The sequence below is a fragment of the Pagrus pagrus genome (assembly GCF_965226575.1).
Source record: "Pagrus pagrus genome assembly, chromosome: 11".
Classification (NCBI taxonomy): domain Eukaryota; kingdom Metazoa; phylum Chordata; class Actinopteri; order Spariformes; family Sparidae; genus Pagrus; species Pagrus pagrus.
In genome coordinates this window covers 18,820,387-18,846,655 of record NC_140195.1, presented here as the reverse complement: position 1 = coordinate 18,846,655, position 26,269 = coordinate 18,820,387, and the positions used below count along the sequence as shown (strand labels likewise).

The 26,269-nt window shown below is 40.6% G+C and overlaps 2 protein-coding genes across 15 annotated transcripts in view; both read right to left on the bottom strand.

Annotated features, from left to right (window-relative positions):
• Nucleotides 1-4,894: 4,894 nt before the first annotated feature.
• Nucleotides 4,895-11,681, bottom strand: pgd (phosphogluconate dehydrogenase). The gene is made up of 13 exons (XM_084367317.1): nucleotides 11,562-11,681; nucleotides 11,018-11,093; nucleotides 10,735-10,914; nucleotides 10,578-10,643; nucleotides 10,373-10,491; nucleotides 10,141-10,210; nucleotides 9,915-10,049; nucleotides 9,626-9,815; nucleotides 8,270-8,400; nucleotides 7,900-8,033; nucleotides 7,252-7,351; nucleotides 6,580-6,702; nucleotides 4,895-5,449 (listed from the first exon to the last, which is right to left on the bottom strand). Exons 1-13 carry the CDS (start codon nucleotides 11,567-11,569, stop codon nucleotides 5,330-5,332), a joined length of 1,452 nt encoding a protein of 483 aa, XP_084223443.1. The 5' UTR covers nucleotides 11,570-11,681; the 3' UTR covers nucleotides 4,895-5,329.
• A 1,541-nt stretch (nucleotides 11,682-13,222) lies between these two features.
• kif1b (kinesin family member 1B) overlaps nucleotides 13,223-26,269 on the bottom strand; it is a 60,975-nt gene continuing 47,928 nt past the window's right edge. For 9 of the 14 annotated variants that reach the window (XM_084365933.1, XM_084365937.1, XM_084365941.1 and 6 more), the window contains 18 exons: nucleotides 25,247-25,337; nucleotides 24,980-25,098; nucleotides 24,782-24,837; nucleotides 23,400-23,526; nucleotides 22,788-22,854; nucleotides 22,551-22,635; nucleotides 21,939-22,044; nucleotides 20,495-20,609; nucleotides 20,270-20,403; nucleotides 20,117-20,178; nucleotides 19,382-19,527; nucleotides 19,025-19,285; nucleotides 18,839-18,910; nucleotides 18,484-18,605; nucleotides 18,239-18,391; nucleotides 17,847-18,039; nucleotides 17,496-17,614; nucleotides 13,223-16,838 (listed from right to left, as the gene is read on the bottom strand). In XM_084365933.1, the coding sequence (XP_084222059.1) occupies nucleotides 16,796-16,838; nucleotides 17,496-17,614; nucleotides 17,847-18,039; nucleotides 18,239-18,391; nucleotides 18,484-18,605; nucleotides 18,839-18,910; nucleotides 19,025-19,285; nucleotides 19,382-19,527; nucleotides 20,117-20,178; nucleotides 20,270-20,403; nucleotides 20,495-20,609; nucleotides 21,939-22,044; nucleotides 22,551-22,635; nucleotides 22,788-22,854; nucleotides 23,400-23,526; nucleotides 24,782-24,837; nucleotides 24,980-25,098; nucleotides 25,247-25,337 (2,071 nt within the window). In that variant the 3' untranslated portion in view covers nucleotides 13,223-16,795. The remainder of the gene's footprint in view (nucleotides 16,839-17,495; nucleotides 17,615-17,846; nucleotides 18,040-18,238; nucleotides 18,392-18,483; nucleotides 18,606-18,838; nucleotides 18,911-19,024; nucleotides 19,286-19,381; nucleotides 19,528-20,116; nucleotides 20,179-20,269; nucleotides 20,404-20,494; nucleotides 20,610-21,938; nucleotides 22,045-22,550; nucleotides 22,636-22,787; nucleotides 22,855-23,399; nucleotides 23,527-24,781; nucleotides 24,838-24,979; nucleotides 25,099-25,246; nucleotides 25,338-26,269) is intronic. The other 5 variants (XM_084365940.1, XM_084365943.1, XM_084365945.1 and 2 more) reach the window with 1 other exon arrangement.

Here is a 26,269-nt window from a genome sequence, read left to right as displayed (position 1 = left end):
AATCTCCCTGCTGTTAACATGGTAACAGTGTGAACTGATGTGCTTTGTCCCGCTGCTGCAAGGGGTTGAGAAGGTCTTCCAGGAGAAGTTCTTGTAGGGTGGTCTGTCCTGGAGGTGATGTGGTTTCTGCGGGTCCTCTCTGCCACCTTGTCACTGAGGTACTGCCTGGATCCATGAACCCAAACTGTAGCTCAGTCATGTATAGGAGCATCTGCAGCAACTTCTCCTTCTGCAGTTTCTAGTGAGAGTCAAACAGGTTCAACCTTTGTGTTTAAACTTATTAGGTATGGGGTTGAGTAGATAGTGACTGAATTTTCATTTCTCCCCTCCATGAGCCTGCACACAGTTCTATCATATCCATATTTATCCTCTTATCCTGTATTTGTTATGTACAGTCTAGGTAGAGTCATCTGTTTAAACGGGCACTATGTAGTTTTGTAGAAGAAGTTCAAAATGTTGGTATTTACAATATTAACTAGGCAATAATACACAATGTGAAATATTCATTTTTTTCATAACTGAATAAACAAGCTGTTCTCAGAAGAAAATAAGGTCCCCAGAAAACAGTTTGAAGCTGGAAAGGTGGCAGGGTCCGCCACATATAAACAAAGTGAAATGGTATGAAATTGTGTTGTCCTTTAAAGTCAGTTTGTTTATTCAGTCATGAAAATGAAGAGAGTTTGTTTAGACGTAAAAATCAGTGAATGAAGATCTTTCTCTTTCTAAAACTACATAGTGCAGCTTTCATGTTGTATATGTTACATAAGGTATTGTCATACTTAGTTTTATTCTGATTTACCACAACTACAAGCAGACCACCCTTAAAAAGCAAGTCACTGGAGGATTGTTCATGTAGGATCTGTGTGAAATGAACAAAACCAGCCTCCCATAGACCTTCAAGCACATCAATAAGCCACACTGTTACACTGGGCGACATGACCCTTCATTATGACGATCAATAGATGATCAGTCCTACATACACTGTCCTGCTGCCAGAAATACTGTGCCTGAATAGTCCCCAACAAATGCATAATATTTGCAACTGTTTCAGTTTATCAAGTTCACAGTGCCCAGCTGTTTTAGGAAATTTTAGCCTTTTAAAGTTTCTTTAAAAAAAAGTAAATATATTGATGACTTGTTATTGACAAGTTTGGTCTTTTCATCAAGATTTACTGCTGATCTTCACCATATGGTCATTTAATTGGATGCTGTTCCTTTCAGAAATCCAGGAAGTAGAGAGTGTTTGATCTTGATGAAATCCATTTACATCTGTTGTCCAGTCTTCTTCGTCCTCCTCCTGCTTCATTATGCATCATCATCATCATACTGTACTGTCTGGTGTCGGCTTGCTGCCTGCTCAGTCTGCAGATGACTCAGCAGCTTCGTCATCCACCTGCACGGCCCTTTCTCTAATAGCCTCCTGTGCTCCAATTCAGCCTCTGCTTGACATCAGGCTTCATAAAGAATACAAGGCCTCTGTTCTGTCCTCTGGATTAATTAAGCAGGAGAGATAACGAATAGGAACGCAGACGTTTATTTTTCATCAACCAATGGAATTGATCCAAATAACAGAGTGGCCATTATTTGGTGGAGTGTCCTCTCTGAGATGAACCTCAGTCTGATAATAAAGCAGTCTGTTTATGGTATTTGAAGTGTATTGTAGTCAAATGTGTTTATATTGTTTGTTCTGCTGTTTTCTCCCCCAGGATCAAAGCTCTGACATGAGGCGTCAAAGGGGGAGGTGTTTTAAGCGTCCCAGGACGGCTGAATAGAAGACGTAAACATCAACCTGGCAATCACCGAAGCCACGGCAGCACAGGTGCACTGAGGTGAGGCTTTGTTTACTGTAAAACAGCAGGTGTAACAGCAGCTGTGACACACTACTGTCAGATACGACATCCCTCACTGGCTGTGGGGGTGAAAGTAGCGCTGTGTAACTCTGCAGCTGAGAATCCCCAGAGCACAGCAGGAGATAAAGTGCTAAAAGGTGTAAATTAAAGTTGTTATTAGATTCTTATTTTGTATCTTAAAGCACAATTCGCCTTCATCAACGTGAGGAAGTTTTCCGATACCATCCACAAAGACATTTATTTACCTTTCCCTCCAGAATATTATAGTTTGTTTTGTCTTCTAACTTTTTTGGCTGGTAACTAAATAAAATGAACGTTTGGGGGGGCAGTATTATGCCTCTATTAGACAGCTTAGTGTAGAGAGGTGACTGTGTACTGCATAGTAAGGGATACAGCTCGCTCCTTTTGTAAAGCTCACCCTTATTTGGCACTCCTTCTCTTGAGAAGTGTCTCCTGAGAGTAACAACATCAACAGTCAGATCAACATGATGACATAAAAGTCCTGCACTTTTTTTTTTTTTTTTACTGAGAGTGCAGAGGTACTTGCACATAATCTGAATCCGCAACGTAACTAGTAACTAAAAATGCCAAATAAATGTAGGAAAATAACTTTAACTCAATAACTCAAATTTAAGTGGAGCAGAAGTGTGAAATAGCACAAAATGGAAATGGAAATACTGAAATAAATGATTAGTTACTTAAATTTTCCACCACTTAAAAAGAGTCAATGAACATCAAGTAATTAATGAACACATTTCCAAATATTCACACATATCAGACATCATTAGAAACAATCAATAGTGGCCATGTGACCATAGGAGGCATACTTCTATGAAACTTTATGTAAAAGTATTAAATTGACTTTCGTACCATTAAGTTTCTGAATATCTCATCCTCATCATCAGCTTCACTGTTGCTCAGGGCTTTGATGAATTGTGCCTGCCTGGTAGTGAGCCAGCCACGGTGGAGTTTTGCACCCTCATGATGGAGCGAAAAACAAACAACAAGTGTGTATCACCATCTTAACACGTTCTTGCTGCCAGCTCGTCAAATGCAGCAGCTTAGTGACAAGAATTTTACTCCAAGAGCTTTATAGATAATATATAACAGATGTATTTACTGCTATCTAATGATCGAAAATCTTGTAGCTTAACTGCTACAAAATGTGATTACAATACTAGTACTACTATCTTTCTGAAATGTGTTGAGGGGAAACATTATTGTGATCGCCAAACTGGACACAGTAATAACAAAAAAGAGTATGCAGGAGTCATATTTAGTGAAATACCCATTAAAGGTACACTATGCAGTTTTTTCACAGGCCTATAAAGGAACAGATACAGAGCTCTTGATACGTGCAATAGTAGTTTGCTAAAGCTAACATGAGCTGTAGATGTTCTTTAAAGCCATTTATCAAGTATTTTACATCAAAATAAAACATTACATGTGAAGTACTTTTGTGTATAATACTTGAAAAAATGCATCAGCTTAATTTAAGCAGACTACGTTGTTGATTTATTCATTTATTAACTTAACATGATAGAAATACTTTCATCAAATGATAAACTCATCATAGAACTTAAGTAACTGAATCTTATGGTAATTTTACATGTAATTCAAATAAATACATTCAAAGAGAGGAAAATACAATATGAAAACAGTTTATTAGACTAAAAGTGTCTTTGTAAGAATATAAATAAGAAAGAATATAAACAATGTAAACACAATGTTTTGTGATAATATACCCAAAGTGAAGTCAATATATAAACATATATAGTACTCTAGTACTGAATCAAGCTGAGGAGTACACAGTGACGCCTGGTGGCTTTAAACAGGCACGACAGCTGAGCGCCGACCATGAAGCCCTTAATTAACAATGGTGGACAATACCATAACTCACATATAACAACATGCTATATTCAATCTAATATCAATGCACACAAACAAAATTTAAAGGGGAAATTAATATCAGTCACTAATATCAGTCAAACAGCATGACAATTAGCATAAGCACGGCATGAGACAGATTAGGGCACTTTCCCTGGTTGATAAATACAAAAGAAGGGAAGGGAAGACCTTGACTGTTTTTAAATAGAGACCAAAGGACAACAAGAGCTACTTACGGTAGGTCATGAACAGGGCCGTAGCCAGGATTTTAGAAATACAGAGGACAAGGCAAGAGGGTGCAGAGGGAGGACGTGGTCAGTTTAATCTTTATTGCACAAACCTTTCTTTATATATAATGTTATTCATAATGTTCAATTCTTTAGAAATATTTTTTTTATCTGTCAAACTTGTGTTAACATGACTCAATCTGTGAATGGTTTGCTGTTGGATTAACTCTAGTTTGTAGTTTTATCCTACTGAATTACTGTTTACAGAAATATGTGTCAGGGTGTTAGGGCCACCTGCTGGACAATCACTGAAAGGACAACATATGAAACGCTTCAGGATCCATTTCATGGTTAGAACCAGTTATCACCGACTTGCCTGATGTGCGCTGGACGTATCAAAAAACTTGATTTACAATTTTCAGTCAAATTTAGTGGGAAGTTTGAGTAAGAAGAGGTTTATTTTTAAAGACAGGATTTCCTAATTTTGTGACAGATTTGAGTATTTCACAATTTTATGAGAAATCACAGTACAGGAAAATAAAACATCTGGCATAAATTCTCCATGATCGTCTGTCACCAATTTAATTTTGATTAAGAAATTAGTCTGGATACAGATTAATTTTGTTTTTTTTACTATTTTCTGTCAATTAAATGACCAAATTATATATTTTTTGCAGTCTTATTGGAGTTTAACACCTTCTATCTATATAATATAATAATATCATATATTGATATTTAGTGTATTTATCCACACTTCAGACATGTATTAATACACACTGAATAGCCTGGTCTCTGTCTGAGGCCTTTTGAACTGAAAATCCTGTTTACATATCAGGCAACTTATGTCACTTGTTGCCTAATTTAGCGCTACACACAAACACATCTCAATCCTGTTTACAGCAGCCAGAGAGTAACGACCATACAAGCTAATTATAAAGGGATTGAAATCTTTATTTAGCCTAATACAGTACAGTGCAACTGTTCACCTTAATCCAGTGTTAACACAGTGAACCCTGGGCCCAAGATGACAGGTGAACCTTAGCCTGATAGCCAGCATAATATCAATAGCTTCCAGATGGAGTCAACTCTTTGCTGCTCCACCTCTTGTGATAAAAGTCGCTACACCAAAACACAGAGGATGTAGAGTTTACAACACATAATCTATGATTCCACTTCTTGATAAATAAAACTGCATGAACACGTCTTTGAGGGGAGTAAAAAGTTGGATTAAGGGAATCTTTATGGTGGGTGGCTCTTAAATATTCAGGCAAACAAGGAATATGTAACATGTCGTCTTTTGTGTCAGATCATTTCCCCTCATCCTTTCATCCGGTTTTGTGGTTTTCAGTGATGTGAAGATGATCCTTAAGCATTGTAGGATGAGGAGGAGACGTTTCCTCCGTGGCCCGTCCAGTTGGTGTGGATGAATTTACCGGGGTTTGACAGCAGTTCGTATGTGTGGGCTCCAAAATAGTCCCTCTGGGCCTAGAATAACAAAGCACAACGTTAACAACCTCTGACACCTGCACGGAGACAAATTTCACCTCCAAATAGGGATACAACTAATTGTCTACTTATTTAAAAAGGGACAGTTCACCCTGAAATCAAAAATACATATTTTCCCCGTACCTACAGCGCTATTTATCCATCTAGATTGTTTTGGTGTAAATTTGCTGAGTTTTGGAGATGTTGATCGTAGAGGTATCTGCCCTGTCTTGAATAAAATGAAACTATATGGCACTGCTGCTCAAAGCACCATGAATTACATTTAAAAAACTCAACAGTAATGTCTCTTTCCAGAAATCATGACCTGGTTTCTCAAGATTATCTACAAATCTTGTTGTGAGCAGTTTCATGCAGGAACTATTTTCTTTCTATCCAACAACTCCTGCCAACCATATCATGCTGCAGAAGGAAACGTGCATCTACTCATGGATGAGAGGCTTGATAAACACTTCCTTCTGCTAGTGATGCATGTAATTTGATAGAAAGACAAAAGTTTCTACACGAAACTGCTCACAGCAAGGTCTGTGGATTATCTTGTAAACCCAGTCATGATTTCTGGAAAGTTACATTAGTGCTGAGTTTTTCTTTTATGTAATTTTTTGTGCCATCTACTTCCATTATATTCCAGAGATGGCAAACATCTCCATGGCCGATATCTCCAAAACTCAGCAACTCACAGCAAAACAATCTAGATGCATGAATAGGACTACAGGTAAGAGGTATAAAAATACGCATTTTTGATTTTGGGGTGAACTGTTCCTTTAACCACCTTCAAATTGTTCAACAAATATTCAATCTACAATGATATTTACAAGGGGAAAAGCAGCAAATCCTCACATGTAAAGGCAGTTATATTTGACATTTTTTGTGTGATAAAGTGATTAAAATTGACAAACTGTTCCTGCTCCATATTTATATACTGAACAGAGTCCAAACACGGATGACTAAAGGAGTTACAAAACACGCACTGTATCCTGTCAGGGTCTTAAAGCTCTTAGATCCCAACACAAACACACACACGCGACAGCTCCACGTGACCTTTTTAATCTGGTACACACTCAGCCATATGTTCAGTGGGCTCTGCTCTGCAGCGTCAACTGCTGTCTCACCTGGAGGAGGTTTGCTGGCAGCTTTTCATGTCTGTAACCATCATAGAAGGACAGAGCTGTGGTGAAGCAGGGCATAGGGATGCCATGCTGGACTCCAGTGCTGACTGTTCTGCGCCATGACTCCTAAACAAAGAGATTAAACAGGTTAAAAAATGGTTTTGTTCATGGAGCTCTGATGTAATTTGGTGTGGTCATGTTAGCAAGAAGCCAAGAACAAGAGGTCTTCATGAGGCCACTCAGTTCCTAGAAACCAAAACCTGATTTGAGCTTGGTCCAAATTATGTCAGGTCGAGCAGAGTCATGTTTGATTAGACAATATCTTTAATGACAGGTGAATCTGAGTGGACTCGCTATGAGCTTTTGTTTTTGAGAAGATGGAAGTGTAGAGAAAATGTTTTTCTCTGCATTTGGGTCGACTTTTGTCTGCACCAAGTTTATTTTTTCTTTGTGTTGAATTCGAAGACAGTTTGGATGATGTACAAACAGTGAATGAACCCACTGTGTCCTTTCTTATTCAAAAATACAATGTAAAAGGAAATAACCAGACTCCAGTTTGATAACTATCTGTAAAAACCTCCTTTTCCGTGTGAAAGAGGAAATAACTTGTTTTGTGTGTCTTTGTCAATTCAGGTATTGCAGGTTGTTCTTTGGCCACTTCCTCCTTCCTCATACCTGACAGTCCTGCACAGCATCACTGAAGAAATTGTCCAGCAGCAAGTTCTGCAGCTCTGCGTCCCGGTCGAACGCTTCTTTGATTTTACCCAGGAAGACACTGGTGGGGAGGGGAGAGGGCAGTGTTAGCCAACAGAGAGAAGCTCCTGAATATTTCACTGTTTATCTGTAAAATATATTTAACAAATACCACAACTATGTTTCCAGTCAAATAAAACAACACCCTTGCCATAATGCAGAGGTTGAGTGGTGGCTACACACTGTTAGTCATACAGAGAGCCATTTTTGATTTAGGTTTATGCAACGTCTGTGGCAGATTACACAAAGTAACCCAGTGTCACAACCCTAGTTTCCTCATTCTACTGGCACTGATTTTACAGGAAGGGTCATTTTATCTTCCATCGAGATTTCTCACTCCATTATTTCACAAGAGTTAATAACTTCCTTTATGTCACTATATTACATTTGTTAAAAAGCTTTTTTCAACATCTTATATCAACACAAAAACTATTCATTTTTATTCTTATCTGTTACTTAAGCTCTATGAAACCTCCTTACCACATTGTGAAAGATGCCTGATGACATTTAGTTGCACAATGTGGCACAGAGGCAAACTTGCGATATGAGGACATGTGAAGTTAAATGTACCTTCGGATGATGCAGCCTCCTCTCCACATCAGAGCGATGGCGCCGTAATTGAGGGACCAGCCGAACTCTTTGGCTGCCTGCCGCAGCAGCATGAAGCCCTGCGCGTAGGAAATGATCTTGGAGGCGTAGAGGGCCTGCAGAGAAAAATAAAGGAATCAATGGCTGCTGATATAGTAACACAATTTGAAATGAGTCACTGTTAAAAAAAAAAAAATTACATTCTACATTAATAAATAAGCAGAAGCAGAACTCCCTTAAAACTGAGCATTATCACCTTCCTGAATGTAGATTTTTTGAAAGACTGAATGAGTTTTAGCAAGATGCATCTAGTAAACTAGCAACCGAGTGTGTGCTACACTGTGTGTGCTACCTTTCTGATGTCCTCCAGGAAGGCTTCCTTGTCACCGCTGAATTTGACCCCCTGCGGCCCTGAAAGGCTGCGGCTGGCCTCCACTCTCTCATCCTTGAGTGAGGACAGGCATCTGGCAAAGACAGCCTCCCCTGAGACACGGAGAGGGAGGTGGAGGGAGGGAGAGTCGAGCAGACAGAGAAACAGAGAGGGACAACAAGGTTAGCTCTCTGCTCACGTCACATAAATACAGAGAGGAGTCTGCAAACAGTAGTTTAGATATCCTGAACCCTCTCACAACAAATGATTACATTGTTTATGCGAGCCAGTGCCGCGCTGCAGAAACACCTTGATAACATAAAGACAAGCCCACGCATCAGCATGACTCAGCAGTAATAACAATACTGTTGTAACAGCAGGGCTTGTGACCATTCAAAAAAAAAACAAAAAAACATCAGGGATTGCCAGTTACCACATTAACAGGACCAGTACAAGCCTTGATTAAACATTGTAATTACTTTGCCACTGTATCAAGATGAGAGAAAAAACTGTTTGGTAAGCATGACTTGCTAAAAACAGAACTGCTAGGCGGGGCACCCAAAGGGCAGAGAGACGGGCAGATGTGTGTCCAGTGAGTAAACTATCGTGATGAGGAATTTGCTTCCTATTCGAGGCAGAAATCCAGCCATGCACACTGTAGAGGCTTGTCAGCCTGCTCCACACAGACTGGCTCAGCTCTCACACAATGAGGCCTTTTGTGCTGCCTCTATCACAACATCTACAGCACTGACAGGGACTGGGCAAACAACTACTTCCTTAAAAACTATCTGAACAAATTATTGAACTTTGATTAAACATTTTTCATTCATGACTCTTTAACCTAAACCACACGCTCTTAAAAAGGGTGGCAGACCTGATAACCCCTTCAGTCCTAGATTAATCTCACCTCCTGACCTCCATCTTGTCCCTGGCTGTTTCTGAAACAGACTATCAAACAGTCAGAGCAAAGCTCAAAGCTGCAGAGAGTTTAACAAATCCCACTTATGTCACTTGAGATGAGCAGGCCACTAGAAAAGCCTTCAATCTTCTTAGTGGCAGCCGCATATTTATCATGCTCCTTAGAAGAAGTTCACTGGTCAGGCTGTGTTTCAGCTAACAGGCAAAACTAAACATTAGCCCAAAAACTCTGATTATAAGGCCTGCTTCCCTTTAATTTGTTAAAGCCATGTTGAAATCTTAACATGTGTGACGTAATGATGTTTGCCATGTCATCATGGCAAACATGATGACATCTCCTTCCTTTCAGGTTTACTGGAAGGAAGGAGAGAGAAGGAAACCAGATACTTCCTTGTCTGGAGCCTCCTTTCTTCCTCTTACCGATCAAAGTGACAGGTGTGCCGTACTCCAGAGCTGAAATGGCCGTCCACTTCCCTGTGCCTTTCTGTCCGGCGCTGTCGCGGATCTTGGGCAGCAGATGTGTCCCATCAGAGTCCCTGTATTTGAAGATGTTAGCCGTGATCTCGATGAGGAAGGAGTCCAGCTCTGTCTTGTTCCATTTGTCAAAGGCCTGTTTCATTGTGATGAAATGAAATCAGCCGCATTGTTTGTTTTTTTCCCCCCAAGTTGATAGCACAAAAAATACTAATAAAGTTGATGTGCAGCTCACCTTTGCCATCTCATCGTGGTCCATACCCAGGACATCTTTCATCAGGTGATAGGCCTCACAAATCAGCTGCATGTCGCCATACTCAATGCCATTATGGACCATTTTCACAAAATGACCTGCACCCTCATCTCCCACCTGCAAAGCAAAGCCAGATTATTGTTACAACCACTCAGTTCGCACACAGTTAACATTATGTACACAACACATATTAAATAATAGCGCTCACCCAGTCACAACAAGGTTCTCCTGTTCCAACCTTGGCAGCGATGCTCTGGAAGATGTCTTTTATGTGTGGCCTTCAAAATAAAGCCACAAGAATACATTTGAATACATTAGTTTACACACTAAATCTTCTGATGTCCAAAGTCCCAAATATGCCCAACTTTATCAGTAGTGTGTGTATTTGTTTTAGCATGTCTGTGTCCTGCATCTAACATTTAGAGATTGTGAGGACTCACCAGGCCTCTTTGTGTCCTCCTGGCATGAGTGAGGGTCCAAAACGTGCCCCTTCCTCTCCGCCACTGACTCCACTGCCAACAAACAGCAGGTTCTTCTCTTTCAGACTCTTGCACCGCCGCTGTATGACAGAAACACAAGTACTGAGAGAACATCCTCAATTATATACAAAGATTTACTCCTACACAGTGATTCTCTGTCACTCACTGTTGTGTCTCTGTACTCAGAGTTGCCACCGTCAATGATGATATCCCCGGCTTCAAGAAGAGGAACCTGAAGAAGAAGAAGAAGAAGAACGGATTTAACAAGGTGTGACTCCTGTTTTTCAAAATTGATTTTATTCATTTCAGCACAAACTACCAACCAGTTTATCAATGAAGTCATCCACAGCCTGTCCAGCCTTCACCAGCAGGATGATCCTCCTGGGCTTCTTCAGCTTGGACACCATGTCCTCCAGAGACTCTGCTCCAACCACCTTGGAGCCCTTCGCCTCATTCTTCAGGAAGTCGTGCACCTTGGACACGGTTCGGTTGTAGGCGCAGACCTGTTGGAGAGGTTAGGTGATTACTCGGTGAAATGAAAGAGGAAAGAGGAACAAGTTTTGCTGCCAAGAATTGCAGAAAGAAATAGGAGAGGGATCATCTTACCACGAAGCCATGGTCATTCATGTTCATGATGAGGTTTTGGCCCATGACAGCCAAACCAATCAGTGCAATGTCTGCTCTGTGAGGAGGAAGAGTGATAATCACATTTACTGAAGGGCTCTGCATCTGGTTACAGACTGAACACCAACAACAAGGACTAATAAAACTGTCCACCATTATTTCCATCATATCCTTTTTTAATATAGTTTATGTTTCACTTAAAGAAAATTAAAGCAGGTTTAAAAGTGACACAGACATGACACTACTAAGCTAACTGTCATTACCCAGAATCCATAGCAACTACATCTTTTATATCGTTCAATTTTCACCGTAAATGTCACATTTGTTTCTACTAAACACCAACAGATAAAGCGGGTTAGCTAACAAGCTAACAGCTCCGTTTAACACCAAGTGCTCACGAAGATTACTCTCAACAAATTAGAAAAACGACAACAAAGTCTACAATAATGTAACTCAGCGTATCAGCCGCTACCTCTCCATGTTGCCGACTATCTAAATAAGTAAATAAACTACTTCGGGAACTTACTCAGCCATGGTGCTCAGCGGGTACAGTAACAGTGGAGTAACAGTGTTGAAATGACAGTCGAGCTCTCACACCAGTCCACTTCACTTCAGGTTTTCTCCTCGCTCGCTCTGTTCACTTCCTTGTTCCCTTCCCAGCGTGACGAAGCGAGGAGACGCTCACGTACGCCCCCACGTAGAGTATCCGCCAATCAGAAGACGTGCAGCGCGCTGAAGCGATGTCGTTTTGCGAATACTCATTGGTCCAGAAACCTGAGCAGAGGTATCCGTTCTCCTATTGGCTACACGGGCTGTCAGTCATGATACGTAGGTGCACACCCCCCCAAGTGAATGGGTGCCGTTTATTTCAGGACCCATCGATACTTGAATTAATAACAGTGGTTTAAACAAGTGCATTTACTCAAGTATCGTACAATCAAGTATCGTTAAGTGTTTCCACGAGCTGCTACTTTGTAAATTATTTTTTTTACTTCTAGAGATATCCTCATAAATAACTTTTCAGATGTGAATTTTACATTTTAAAAAATCCCAGTGAGCATACAGAATATGATGCACTGTTAAAGATTAAACCAGTGACTTTTTCTCTTGTGATCCCTCACATAAAGCAGTTCCTAGTTCCACTCTATACATACATGTATACAGCCCATGGGTTTATTGAAGAAAATGTGTTGATCAAGACTTTCTTTCTGAAGTGCAAGAATAAGAAGAACAATAAAAGCTAAAACTACTAAAATATACTGTATAATATACAAACAAGTGCACAGTCCATCGTTATAATTAACACTTGATTATGAGACAGGAAAAGTGGGCAGCTGCCTCAGGTCCCCAGAAGACTACAGGACACACAATTCCATGATTTGTGTTAATCTTCTTGTCAGCTTGTGTTTTATTAATTTGTAAGCATTTGTGAAAATATACACAGCTTATAGTGCAGTATTAGCTTGGCAGCTAGAAATGCACAAACTATTTTTTGTGCTTATTTCTGCCCTATAAGGTGTTTTATATGTATTATATATTATACATTCTGTTCCCCAGGATTGGTCAGGAGTCCCGGTCTTCTTTCCATGCAGAATGGGATTTAACACAGTTAACAAACCATGTCTGATTTCTTCTTCTAATTACTGGAAATCTGTGACAGATCACAGGAAAATTACCCTGTTTAAACCAGTTTCGTGTCAGAACGTCTTTACATGCCTGAGAGGCAGAGAGAAGGAAGTGGTGCTCAGGAAAAGAATCACAATTTAAAGTACTGTGTGCATTTTTCTTTCTTTCTGTGAAATGAAAAATATATTAAATAGCAAATATTGGATTTATTATTTAATTAGAAAATGCCTGTCAAGTTAGTCCCAGTTTCACAGTAGAAAATTGTTTAATGAAGTACTTCAAAGTGTATTTCTGCCAGAGCCTGTAGAGGGTAAAGTAAAAATAGTTTGTAAATCAATAATAATAATATTATAAACTGAGAAAGTACCTCATAATTTGGACTCACTATGTTTGAATTAAGTTTAACTTTCTGTCAGCATTTTTATTCTTCCAATATCTTTTTGTTCCTGGCATCAATGAGCTTCCGTAGACACAAACAGGAAGGACAAGGAAGTTGTAACATGTAAAAACAAGTAAAGGTGGGATTGAGACTGAACAAAGGAGAGGACAAACAGGCAGCACTTGTTTCTGCTAATGCACAGTTTGCACTTTTATTGTTGCCTCATTCACTAAACAGTTCAACGGTGCAAGATTACCATACACAGAATTAGGATATCTGCATGACACATCTATGCTATACAGCGAATGGATTATAATTATTACAAATACAGTAAACATATTTACATTTTAATTCAAGCTCCATACAACACAGATATTTACAAAATAAGTATGAAAATGAAACCAGTCTGACAAATAATGTACAGTGTTAATGTCATGGTTCTGTCTTTTTTCTTTTGGTGTAAGTTTCCAAAGGGGACGCAGTTAACTGATATTAATTGTCAGAGGGGGAAGATGGAAAATATCATGGCTAGTTTTGTTTGAAAGGCATCAACGGAAAAAAAAAAAGTGTTGAGGTGAGGAAAGACACCAGCACAACAATAGTATACTGTCATTTTAGATGTCACTAGCTACTTTGTATTATATTCCCTGATATTAGACAAAATAAAATGAGTCCAAAACCACCTTTACTTTGTGAGAATTCAAGTGGCTCGCTAGCGTGAGGAGTAAATATTCTTCAAATCATAATCAGACTTCCACTCAAACCACTTTCTAAAGAGGAAGCACTAATGTAACTCACCTCCCCTGAAAAGACGTCGCGGGTTACATTTCAGTTCTCTTTTAAACGATGGAAAAACACACGTCGTCTTCATAGTACATTCAACGCTCTCCCGGTTCAGACCAGGAAGAGGCTGCCACACCATCATTTGGTTCACTCTGAGTAGAACAACTAAACCGCACAGACTTTATTTGATCAGTTAGTTGAACCTTTTATTGATATGTGCAAAGAGCTGCAAACTAATATATACATTGCAAACAATAAATACACAATCCAAAATAATATACCTCTGCAAATTAGTCAAGTGAAAATGTTTGCTCTGACATGTCGATATGTAGCTCACACACGTGGAGAACGCTGAGGTTGATGTGAGGTACGTTGCACTTTAAAGCCTTGATCAGTGCATAGATAGATGTTTGTTTTCATCATTATTTTTTTTACATGTGTTGGTTTGTTTAAAGGTGCACTATGTAGTTTTCGGTTTTAATCAGAAGAGAAAGATCTTCATTAACCAATTTTTTTTATGCCTAAACAAACTAAATGAACAAACTCTCTCTTTGTTTTCATTTTACTTTGTTTATACTTGGCGGACCCTGCCACCTTTCAAGCTTAAACTGTTCTGGGGACCTTATTTCTCCCAAGAACAGTTTGTTTATTCAGTTATGGAAAAATAAATATTTCTGAGTTTGTATTATTACATCATTAATATTGTAAATATTAAAATTTAGAGTTTACATTTCTTCTCCAAAGCTACATAGTGCCCCTTTAAAGCTAAACATTTTCTCAGGAGAAACTCACAAAAAAAACAACAGGTTTTTGTTTCTCTGACCAGCAGGTTGTCTGACCTGAGGGCAGTGATACTCTCATTCTGACCTATTCTGAGGCAAATGTTTTCTGTCTTTACATCAGAATAACAGTTAAGACATGTCACCAATAATGCCACTAATGCTTGTAACTGGCTGCCTCTTATCTCTAACGTCCCGTTCATGCGATACAATAGGCATACTGCTGGTTGGTTGGCCAGAGTTTTAATGCCTGTCTGCACTCATCACATTCGTACCATTTGTAGAGACAGAGGCACCAAAAATGTCAGAATTTACCTGGAGCCAAATGTAGCAGCTGTAGTACGACGTACAGAGCAAATATTTTCATAAATAAGATCAGGAATAAAACCTTTGAGTACATGTCGTCCCTTTCATCACATCTTTCTTTCTTGTAAATCCTTTTAGAGGAACAGCTATCCAGTGTAGCCTTGATATGTGCTCTTCTCAGTGCTCCTGAAATAATCTTGGACTGTGTGATCTGCCCTCGTCTTGCTATAGATATGTGTTAATGTGCAAAAAAATAAAGTTAAACACCTGTAACGTTGGTTAGAAATTAAGAAACAAATGCCCTCGGTTACATTTCATATAAAACTTCCCTATGGAATGATTAAAAGCATAATAGAAAAAAAATCAACAATGTTAATAATAAAAAAAAAAAAAGAAAGTCAACCCAGTGAGAGTTAGATGAGTTAAGAGGTTTGAATTCAAATAGAAAATGAACACGTGTTAACCTGCGGTGCTTCTGAACAGTAAGTACTTCACTGAGGGGGAGTCATGTGGTAGACTATCATCTGTCCTGCAGGCTATGTGCTAGCAGCGTCATCCATTAACTACTGGCGTCAAGGCTAAAGCGTTGCAACTTCATTCTCTTTCCTTCTCCTTCCTCCCTTTTCACCATCTTTTTTTTTTTGTCTTCAGTATCACACGTATGTGATTTTTAAACAAAATATCAAAGTCTGAGACTGAACACTTTTGTTTAAGAAAAAACTAAGTTAGAGCAAGAGGAGCTGAGAGGAATGTCTTAAATGAGAGTTAAGTACCACACTGATCCCAGAACAGACTATGTACAAATCACGTCCGTTTTCCTCCTCATCATTGTTTTTCTTGAGATGAAATAGCAAAAAATGAACCACTCCTGTAGGGACAATCCATCATCATGTTTTTCGCTGCTGAGATATGAAATAATCATTTATTTTTGCATGTTTCTTCAGTTAACATGTGTTTTTGACGTTGACACAAATGCATGATCACTCACTGACTGACTGACGGCACTATTGGGGGAGTTGGAGTGGGTGTATGTACACGGGCTGAGGAGTGGGATCTTAATATCACACGGATGACAGTGTAAACCCTTGTGTCTGGCTGAGCTGGGACAAATTTCTCAGACTTTTGTTTCTAAAGGCCGTTTAGGAGGTGGTGGAGGGGGAGCTAGAGGCAGCGGCCTGATGCAAATCTCATATAGAGAGGAAAAGCCTATGAATTCATTAGCAGCAATAGATCTTGAAGTAGCCTTGCTTTGTGTAGCACAACGTAAACTGATGTCTATTTTCCCTTCATGGTTTCAACTGTAGCTTATCTGATTTGTTTCATTTTTTTTTTTTCGGTAAGCAAATCTGGTCTTCTCCTGAGGACTGCTGCAGTTATCATGCGGGCATATAAAAAAAAATAAAACTCTTCTCTGGAGACAAATAACACTGATAGAGACAATATTTTTTACAGATGATTGGCAAACTGAAAATTAGTGGCCTGAAAGAACAGTTTTTGAAGAATCGTGCACACACAAGTAGACTATTACAACATGCTACTAGTTAGGGAGTTAGGGGAATGACAACAAAGCGGAACAAAAAGACCCAAACATTGTCATAAAAACAAAAACACAAAAAGCTGAGGAGGAGGAGGAGAAGGAGGAGGAGGAAGAAGGGAAGAGGAATAGAGAGGAGGGAAGTGAAGTTGGCAGAGGGTTGTTGGAGGGAGGGGGGGGGAGGCAAATTCCTCTGGAACTGAAACTTTTAGTCGCATGAAAGGAGACTTAAGCCACAAGTCTACTTACAAGAGAAAACCGTCACAATGATTAATAAGTGTTAACACTTGGTATGTTCAAAGGCTTTCCACAAAGACTGGAAGCCGTGGGTTCCTGTGTGCCGCTCGACTCACTCAGTTCTTCATCAGACCGCTGCGCCTCCTCGCCAGCTTAGATCTGTAAGAACAGGAGTTTTATGTTGTGATGAGTCAGAATGTCATTTCTTAAGAACGCAAAGCTGCTGTCAAGTGTCAGGTCCCGTGTCTATTTAACATTTATTGTTTATGAGCAGGGACGCGTTTTGACAAAGTGCTGAACCCAGCATGTTTTTTTCAGAGCACTCTGCTGCTCCGTGTGCTTGTATTTAAAAATATTTGATCTTTTCAGAAAGGCGCAGGTGTCATTACTGTCGCTCCTTTTCAGGCAACCAATCATATATCAGATTAACCCAGGAACCGTCACTTGTCACCCTGGTACAAAGAAAATGAAGGAGAAGCTTGTTCTGGCCATGTCTGTGTATCCTGAGCTTTACCCTACACGAGATTTACCATAAGAGAGACAGAAAAGTGAATGCAACTGTATGTTGTGGTGAATGTTCTGTTTTTATCACCCCACACATTGTGAGCTTGTTGTTAGCTTGTAGTCAACCCTCTGTTAACGTCGCGTCAATCAAAGCCAACTTAAAGCATTTTCTTTCTCTCACCGCACAAGTGCTTCAACCAAGAACTTCCCTGTGCTTTTCTGGCAGAAAAATAATGTTATATGGACACAGGCACAATAAGAAGTGTAAGTGTGTGTGTGTAAGTGTGTGTGTGTGTGTGTGTGTGTGTGTACCTTATCGTTCCCGCTAGCAGAGGGTTAAATGCGTACAGCCAGTCGTTCATGTCTTTCTCGTTGTTGGCCTGCAGGAGGATTCCTCGATGTTTTGTGCACACAGCAAACGTGTTTGGAGTCTGAAAACATAACATCAAATATTTGTCAAACTACATAAGCTTTTAGTGCCAGTTTTGTTGTTGTTTGTTGTCAAAGAGTTAACGTATGACACTCTACATGTGATGTGCATCTTATGGATGTGCTGATAAACCTCATGCAGTCTGGTTGTTTACAGTGTGAATGTTACTGTAGGCAGTTACTTCAAACTGAAGGTTTAGATGCAGGATTATGTTTGATGACTTGAAACTCTACCTTGAGCATGGCCTGCTGGTCTTCACTGTACTCCACCTGCGCTGTGGAGAGGTTGAGGACGCCCCGCTCCACCGGGTCCTTGTCGCTGTTGTAGATAAATACGTAGGGCCGGCGCACGACAACAAAGTGCTTCACCCATGAGTTGGAGCGCGGCTCCATGAAGCTTAGGAAACCTTTCTTGGACACTACCGATCTGAAAAAGAACCAAAAAACAGAAATCAGTTAAAAATCTTGTTATTCTGCAGATGAAAATCAAGTTCTCTTCCGCTTGAAACCACCCAGGCTCGGCACTTCAGATCAATTCCAATAATTTCTGCTTGAATGAGAAAACAGGACTAGCTAGTTTGTGTTTCAGCTGAGAGAAGCATCTCATATTGACTTTCAACACTCACCCTGGCCGCATTTCTTCAATATCAGGCACCAAGTTGAGGAACTCGTTTTTTCCAGCCCGCGCTAGGTAGGACGTCTCCAGACTGGGAACCATCGGGAAGTTCTCATAGTCTGAGCAGGAGGGACTGGAGGCACGGGAGCTGTTCTCTGGGGTCCTGAGGAACAACGAACACAGAGTTAGCATCATGGTGACAACCTGAAACTGAATTAAATCAGATATTTAGAAAATATATGAATTGAAGTTTACTTCTGGTCCATGGAACCACAGCGGGAGTCAGACAGAGAAGGGCAGGTGGAGGAGGGAGTGAGGGTGGCGCTGCTGAAGCTGGTCACGGATGGGTCACGTCCCATTGGTGAGATGTCAGATAGCTGAGGAAAAAGAGCATGGAATATTTGTTAAACACAGGTTATTGGAGAGTGCACTGCTGATACTAAAGTAACAATCAGGTGACAAACAGCAGATTTAGTTTAAGAGTCACTTCTTACTGTATCTTTACAGACGATGAGCACTGAGATTAATGTTTGGGCTTCATAATGAGGGAATGTGACAACAGTTAAAGGTAAGATATAAAGTTCACAATATTTTTAGTTTTGTTACTCACCTTGCAGTCACTGATACTGTTGACCACTTGGTTATATTCACTGTTGAAGGTGTGTGTGAGGAGGCGCAGGCACTACAAGAGGACAAACATGAGACTGTTCAGAGCAGAAGAGGAGAGAAAGCAACAATGCAGCAAAGACTTAATCGTCCCCATCAGCAATACATAACACTGAATTTGCTCTCTCACCTTAGTAGCCAGCTCCTTCTCCCGATCCACCAGGCTCTCGATGTCAGCGGAGTCGTAGCCGCTGCTCTCGCTGGGCGTGATGGCGCTCTCAAACGTGGTGCTGGAGATCTGTGAGGAGATGGAGGTGGATGTGGACAGGGTGTCGGAGCTCATGCTGGGGGACAGGGACTCACTCAGGGACTTGGTGGTGGGTGCTGGTCCCACTGGAGCTGCATCGCCAAGCTTCTCCCTCAGCAGCAGCAGGTGACGGGTTTTCTCCACCTGGAGGTACGACATGGGCAGGGTTAGATAGAAGTTTCGCTTTTATCATTAGAAGAAACTTTTTAAAAGAAAAGATTGAAACTGCAGATGACCCACCTCATGCAGCTGCTCCATTTTCTCCAGCTCCCATTGGTGCTCTAGGATGAGACTGTCTCCTCTGGGCCTCCAGCCGGCCAGGTTCTCCTCTCCACGCACGTAAGCCACCGATGTGTCCAGGACCTTCCTCCTCCTCCTCTGCATCCCTGCTCAGGACAAAAGCTCTCATTAGGACAGCGCTCTCAGAGGAATGGCGATAAACGGAAATTTTGTCTTTGTTCACCCAAAAAATAAAGATTTTGTCATTATCTACTCAGCCCCACGCCAATGGAAATGAATCAAAGTCTGTGGAAGCCCTATGATCCCAAATATTATAGACGTTATAAGACGTTATTTACACCCTTGATGCCGGTGTGGAACCACTTCAGACAGGTTGCATGCTAATGCTTATAGCTTAGCAGCTACAGTGAAGATTTCGGCTTAAAAGGGATGTAAGTCACGTCTTTTCTAATCAATTTGGCTTCTTGGGGCTTCCAGAGACTTGGATAACACTGGTCGAGGTGTATGGAGCAATTTTATGTTTCTTTTCATTTGTTTTTATGTTTTAAAACAAGTCCCCATCTACTTCAGTTGTCTAGTAGAATGTTGCAGCACTGTTTTGCTGAAGCTCCGAAATGTCTCGTGGACTAAAAACCTCCCCTGACTTTTCCATCAGCATGGGGTTGATTATATAATGACAAAACTTTCATTTCTGGGTGAACTTATCCCTTAAAACAACATTGTTGATTTGCTCACCTGGGCTTCCAGTGTCGGACATCTTGCACAAGCTCAGCTCGTAGATGCCGGTGACTCGATTGCTGTAATGAAGCAGAGACCATTCAATTTACGTAAACTTTGTGGATAAAACATGATCCAACTGTCGTAAAATTTGGTTGTTAGAAGTCTCACCAGTCGGGAGTTTTGGAGTATCCGCTACCAAAGAGGTTCCTGAGGGAACGGGGAGGGGAAATCTTTGCATCTCGTGAGTAGAAGACCATGCAGATGTCTTTGGTAATAATAGCAGGCTGGATGCAATGGTCCAGCTGTGGAGAGGAGACAGCAAGTGTGTTAGCTGTGTTGACATCCCAGGGGATATAAGATAGAGCTGAACAACACAGGGGAGCAATGACTGACCTCTAGATATGCAGACAGGGTCATGTAGATCTTCTCTCCATATGGAGTGACTCGATTGAGCAGGAGGGAGTTGTGCAGGGAGCTGTCCCACACCGCCTCGAAGCGATAGAAAGTCCTGAAGGAGAAAATCAAAGAATCTTCAGTTAATCGACTCACATTGTTTTCCCTTCTTTAAAGTGAGTGCTTTACAAACAACAGAGTTTGTAGGATCCGTGTATAACAGGAGCAGTGACTGAACTTTAAGGAGACACTGTGCGGTGACTGAAGTGGCCCTTACACTTATCCCTAATCATGACAAGACGTGAGGAGGCACACCGAGGTGAGAGCTCAACAATAGACATGAAGTGATCAGGAGCACCACTAGTTAACAGGAGTGTCGGGAATGTGCCGAGTGCAGCGAGCTGTGTGTGTGACAGCTGGCACGAGCCCAAACGGTGGCAAGCAGAATATACAATTTATATTTATAGATAAAACATAAATAAAAGGAATACATTCAGTTTGCAACACATCATTTGTTTTATCTGAATCTGTCTGTGCTCTAAAATGACTGCTTGTGAGGCTCTTTCAGGGTGTTACGCTGTTCCTGTCTTTGGCAGCAGGGGGCGCTCTCACCCACAGACTGAGAGCCAGAACTGCCCTGCTGGTGCCTCAGTGGCCTTGGTTGTTATTGACTCACACAGTGAATAACAGCTGAGAGGAAAGCATTCATTTGGAATCGGGGTACCACAGACGATCAACATACCATGACACAAACTAATACAAATTAAAGAGGTTGCATTTGCATGTAGGATTGCCTTTATTTGTCCGTAAATAATTTCGAATCATTTTTTATAGAGGCTTAAAATTGATGGAAATAAAGGCAGACCGAATGCAACATGGCAACAAAAAGAAACACAAAGTGTGGAGAACTTATTTCTATGAATCTATCAGACTAAAGAGAAGCATAAAGTTCTTTCACAGAAGGAACGTTATGTTCTCTGGTCACTGGTACCTATCAATATCCTTATCAATAGAAAGCCTGAGCGCAATCAAGAGTCCAGCCGCAGCAGGAGGAAGAAGAGAGTGCACAGACAAAAAGAGAGAAGCACAGAGAGTCAGGCAACAGAGACAATGGAGCAAATTAACAGGAAATTAAATGCAGTGAAAATGGAAATGGTCATGCGATGGTTCCACTTTGCCTGAACCAAAAAATAAAGACAAGAACACAAACACAGATAATGCCTGATATCATTTCTAATCGCTAATTTCTTTTAAAGATAAAGAAATCAAGTATGGTATGTGGCAATAACTCAATCACAACAAAATGATGCAGAATATCAGCAACAAACCTTCACGTAGAACCAACAAATCAATGGATTTACACCTCGAAATGTTCTGTCTGTTAATCAAGAACAACTGGTTTTAAAATGCTCAGAGACTCGAAGTGTTTGGCCATTTCAGATACCTGTTGGAGTTGTGGGACGACTTGATGTTCTTGGCAGAAATGATGTTGAGGGACAGGACAGCATCGGCGGCGCTATCGTCCACTTCAGCCTTGTTCCTGATGCGACCTGGTGGGACACAGAGCGGCACATCAACATCTGTCATCACAAAAGCTCACATGACTTCTTCTGATGGAATATAAATCCCTAATATATGAACTGGGTCAGCAGAGTTTGGTTTAACAGCATTATGGTCACTTTGTCCAGCAGCAAGTCTCCAAACACATGTCTGCTCACTCTGGATACAGAAGTCAGCAGCTGTAATTCTTACATGTGAAATGTAATTATTTCGCCCATCAGCCACAGCTACAGTATAAACAGCTTAAATAAAGCAGATCGAGGCGAAACTGACAACTCAGATTGGAATCAGGACTGAGAAACCAGCGCTGCCTCACGAAGTGAGCTTCCTTTGAGACGATAAAAGGTGTTGTATCATAACGTCAGGATATCCACTGACTCTGCTGTGTGAATGAGGAAGCAAGCATGCAGCAACACCCTGCATTTTGTTTCTCTGGTGCCTGTAGAGGCAAGAACTACAACAAGAGAGGAAGAACTACTGAGGGGAGACTGCTCACCCACGACCAGCTCGCGAACGTCCTTCCAGTGGAGCTCGCTTCCCTTCTCGTGGATGAGAGTCACCGTGATCCTCCGCTGGATCCCCTGTAGCAAACATGACAGGAGCTTAGGATCATTGTAGACACGGATGAAGTAAAATTAAGCATCCAAGTGATTCTTAGAAAAAAAGAGATATTATTTACTGGTTTAAAAAAAGAAAATATAACTTGACTAAGAACTGTGCAGATCTCCAGTACCTGGTGCAGAAGGTAGGTGCCATGGCAGGGCAGACCTCCGCTGTGATCCACTACAGCTGGGATGTACCTGTGGAGAGGCGGAGGTCACACTCAGCCTGGATGCTTCAAACAACACATCTCTTATTCACATCTCACACTTTTATTGAATATTTGATGAATTGCATTCAAATATCCACAATTTAAAAAATGGCACACATAAGCAAGGACTCTTCTGGTTCAAAGTCAAACCTTTCAAATCTTTTCATGGAGTTTGCACTTCTTACCGTCTTATTGTATTTATGCTGCAGAAATGCAGCTCAGATTTGTATTTTTTTGTGTTTGTGGCCATGGTTTATATTCATATTCATTCCCGTGTTTTTACTAAACAGGGTTCTGTGTACATCTGTAATGTTTTAAGCTTTATATTTCTTCATATCTTCATTGTCTTTTAACAGTTTTTTATAAATTCCTCTCCTATTGCTATTAAGTATTGTAAACTTTTGGTTTTGAAGCCTATCCATTTCTTTTCCCAAAACATACTGAAACTGTTTAAAGATTGAAGTATTGTGAGTTTTGCTGAGGATTTATATTTGCTGCTGTATGTGAATATAAGGTGCAAATGTAGATACTCACTCTCCGGTCGGCTCCAGCTCGCTGATCTCAAACCAGACCAGCAGGTCGTACTTGCTGACGCACTGACCCAGGTTGGACTTTGTGATAGTGTTCAACTTGGTGGCTGGAACTAAAGCACACACACAAACTTTCCTTAAATTCATTAGGAATTCATTAAACTAATGGATAGATATAGACAGTATAAATTGGATTAACAAATGGAGGCCGCATATGTGATGTGAACTCACTGCTGACCCTGGACACTGAGCCCACACACATACCATAGTACCTATTTTTAAAGGATATGTTAATAATTAAGTTCATTTTTCATGAAATAAGCTGGACACAGAAAACAGGGGAAACAACACATCATATTCAACGTACTGGGATTCTACGAGGAGCTAAATCAAAGATTACACCACCACTGACAGCACCCTGCTGTCGGACACACATCAGGATTACGTTCCTGTTTAACAGGCTAATCTCTGAGGCACACAGCGACGGTCATTTGTGTTGAAATGAACATTATTCCACATGAAAACTACCTTAATTGGCCTGCAGCTGAAGCTATAAAGACTTAAGCCTCTGGATTGTGATTTACACTGTGAAAGCTGTGTCAGTGATCTTCTATGATTATGATAAATACTCATTTTATTATTTGGCTTAAGCGTATGCAGCAGATTTACCTGAAGGTGTCAGCTCAGGCCAGTTTGTAAGCGACACGTGGAGAGTTGGACTGAGCTGACTGGACCTAAATAGACCCGCAGAGAGGTGCAGCACACAGAAGCACTGCAGAGCTCTGTTGTGCTACTGCCTGCAGTCACAGAGCACCGGAGGAGCAAAGCACAGCACCAGACTAATAATCACTACAACAAGGTGAATCTAACGCCTGTGTCTGTTAGCTACTACCAACCATGGTGCCTGGGCACAATAAAGACAGGGTCACTGGGCATCACGAGGAAGGGGAAGTGAGAAAGCTGGTCAGCCTCGTCCTCCAGACTGGCTACGGCGGAGGAGGCCAGGGCGTTGGCGTGCTCGGACAGCGTGTCCAGCACTTTGACGTTCACATAGCCGCTCATCAGGTAGCGGACCAACTCTATCTTACGGGTGTGGTCTGGGGTTTCAGTGTGCGATATTGTGTGAACGGTGAGAAAGATTGGAGGGGACGTGTGAAGAAGGAGATGTGGATGAGGGAGGACAGAGTTGGGTAAGAGGATTATGGATGGTGGGAGAATAATTAAATAAGAGACAAAAAAAAAAAAAAAAATCCAGAGGAAGCCAGAAATGAAAGAAAAGTGGAAGGAAATATGAGGCATGCTGATATAACCAGAACGAACAGAAGAAATATGCTGAAATGAGGGTGACAGGTGCAGAGCAGATTGCTGTTACGATGAAATCCTTACCTGGTTTAGACAGAGGCATGGGAATAGGATAATACTTCCTTGACGGTGTTGGAGGACTGAAAAATAAATGCATAGTTAAGTTAAACTGAAAAATTCAAACAAAATCTATCTGATATACCAAATATGAATTATTAATGCTTTAGAAAACATTCTTTGAAGCGATCTCCAGTGATTAATTTCTTTTTTAACTCCACCAACCTGATCAGTTCCTGGCCATGAAGATGCAGCGGGTGTTGCTGGTAGTGGCCGAACACTTCAAACACGATGGGCTTGCTCTTGATGTACTCGATGAAGGACTCTGTGACCTCGACTGAAATCTGTTCCAACAAGGGAAAAAAAGAAGGGGTTGTCAAAATTCATTAACAAGAAATTATTAAAATACAGTTTGTGTGTGTGTGTGTGTGTGTGTGTGTGTGTGTGTGTGTGTGTGTGTGTGTGTGTGTGTATTTCTAAGTGTGCACTCACGTTCTGGACATGGTAGAAGCCCAGAGGAGATCCTTTGCCAGTGTTTTTCAGAGGCTCAGTGGAAAAAGCCTCGTCATGACGATGCATGAAACTGAAGAAAGAAACATAAGTGAGTGTCACTGTCACATTTATATGTAAACAAGATGAGGCTGTTTCCTCAAAATCTGCATATTCTCTCATCATACAACAGACAGCAGAATGTCATTATCAGCTTTTAGGATTTAGCTAGATTTTAGGTATCAGACACCTACATTTAATTGTTTTAAGACCCTTTAACCCTTTCAAGACAATTTTTAACCAACTTTAACCAACAGATTTTTGGATAAATCATCCTTTTCTTATTCAACCTTGCAGGTAGGTATAAAGGTAAACGGTGGGAATATAGTTATTAAAGTGAGTAAGCTTAATCTGCATTATACGATCTGGTAAATTAAAATGATGGTATTAGTCCAGTGGTAGGTTTTAAGACCTGGACCTGCTGCACAGTTTGTCTATATGTCAGGGTTTTCACTTGCCTGTTTGTGACCAAATAGCCTTATTAGTTACAAAAATGCACTTGAAAAACTACTCATAAAAGTACAAGTACCCAAAAAATGACTTAATTACAGTAATTTGAGTGGCTGTATTTAGTCACTTCTACCCCTGACTTTGACGCAGAACAGCTTGACTCATTTTAACAAACAGAAATCAAAAGATGGATGATTGAAATGAGAAAAAATGTTTGTGTCAGGCCTCACATATTCAAATTCAAGACTTTTTATCGACATTGAAGGTCTAATATTTATATAAATATACATTCATTATGTTGAATTTAAGACATTTTAAGCCCTTGAGGATGTGTAGACATCCTGTACAAATGCTGTTGTTCTTTAACAATTTAAAGATAAAACCAATTAAGTCACAAAATGTCTAATGCTATATATTAATAACCATTTTTCTGATATAAGAGATAAATACTCCATTATAATATATCCATTCACAAAATCACTACTCCGTCTTAACAGTAAGATATAAAGACACATC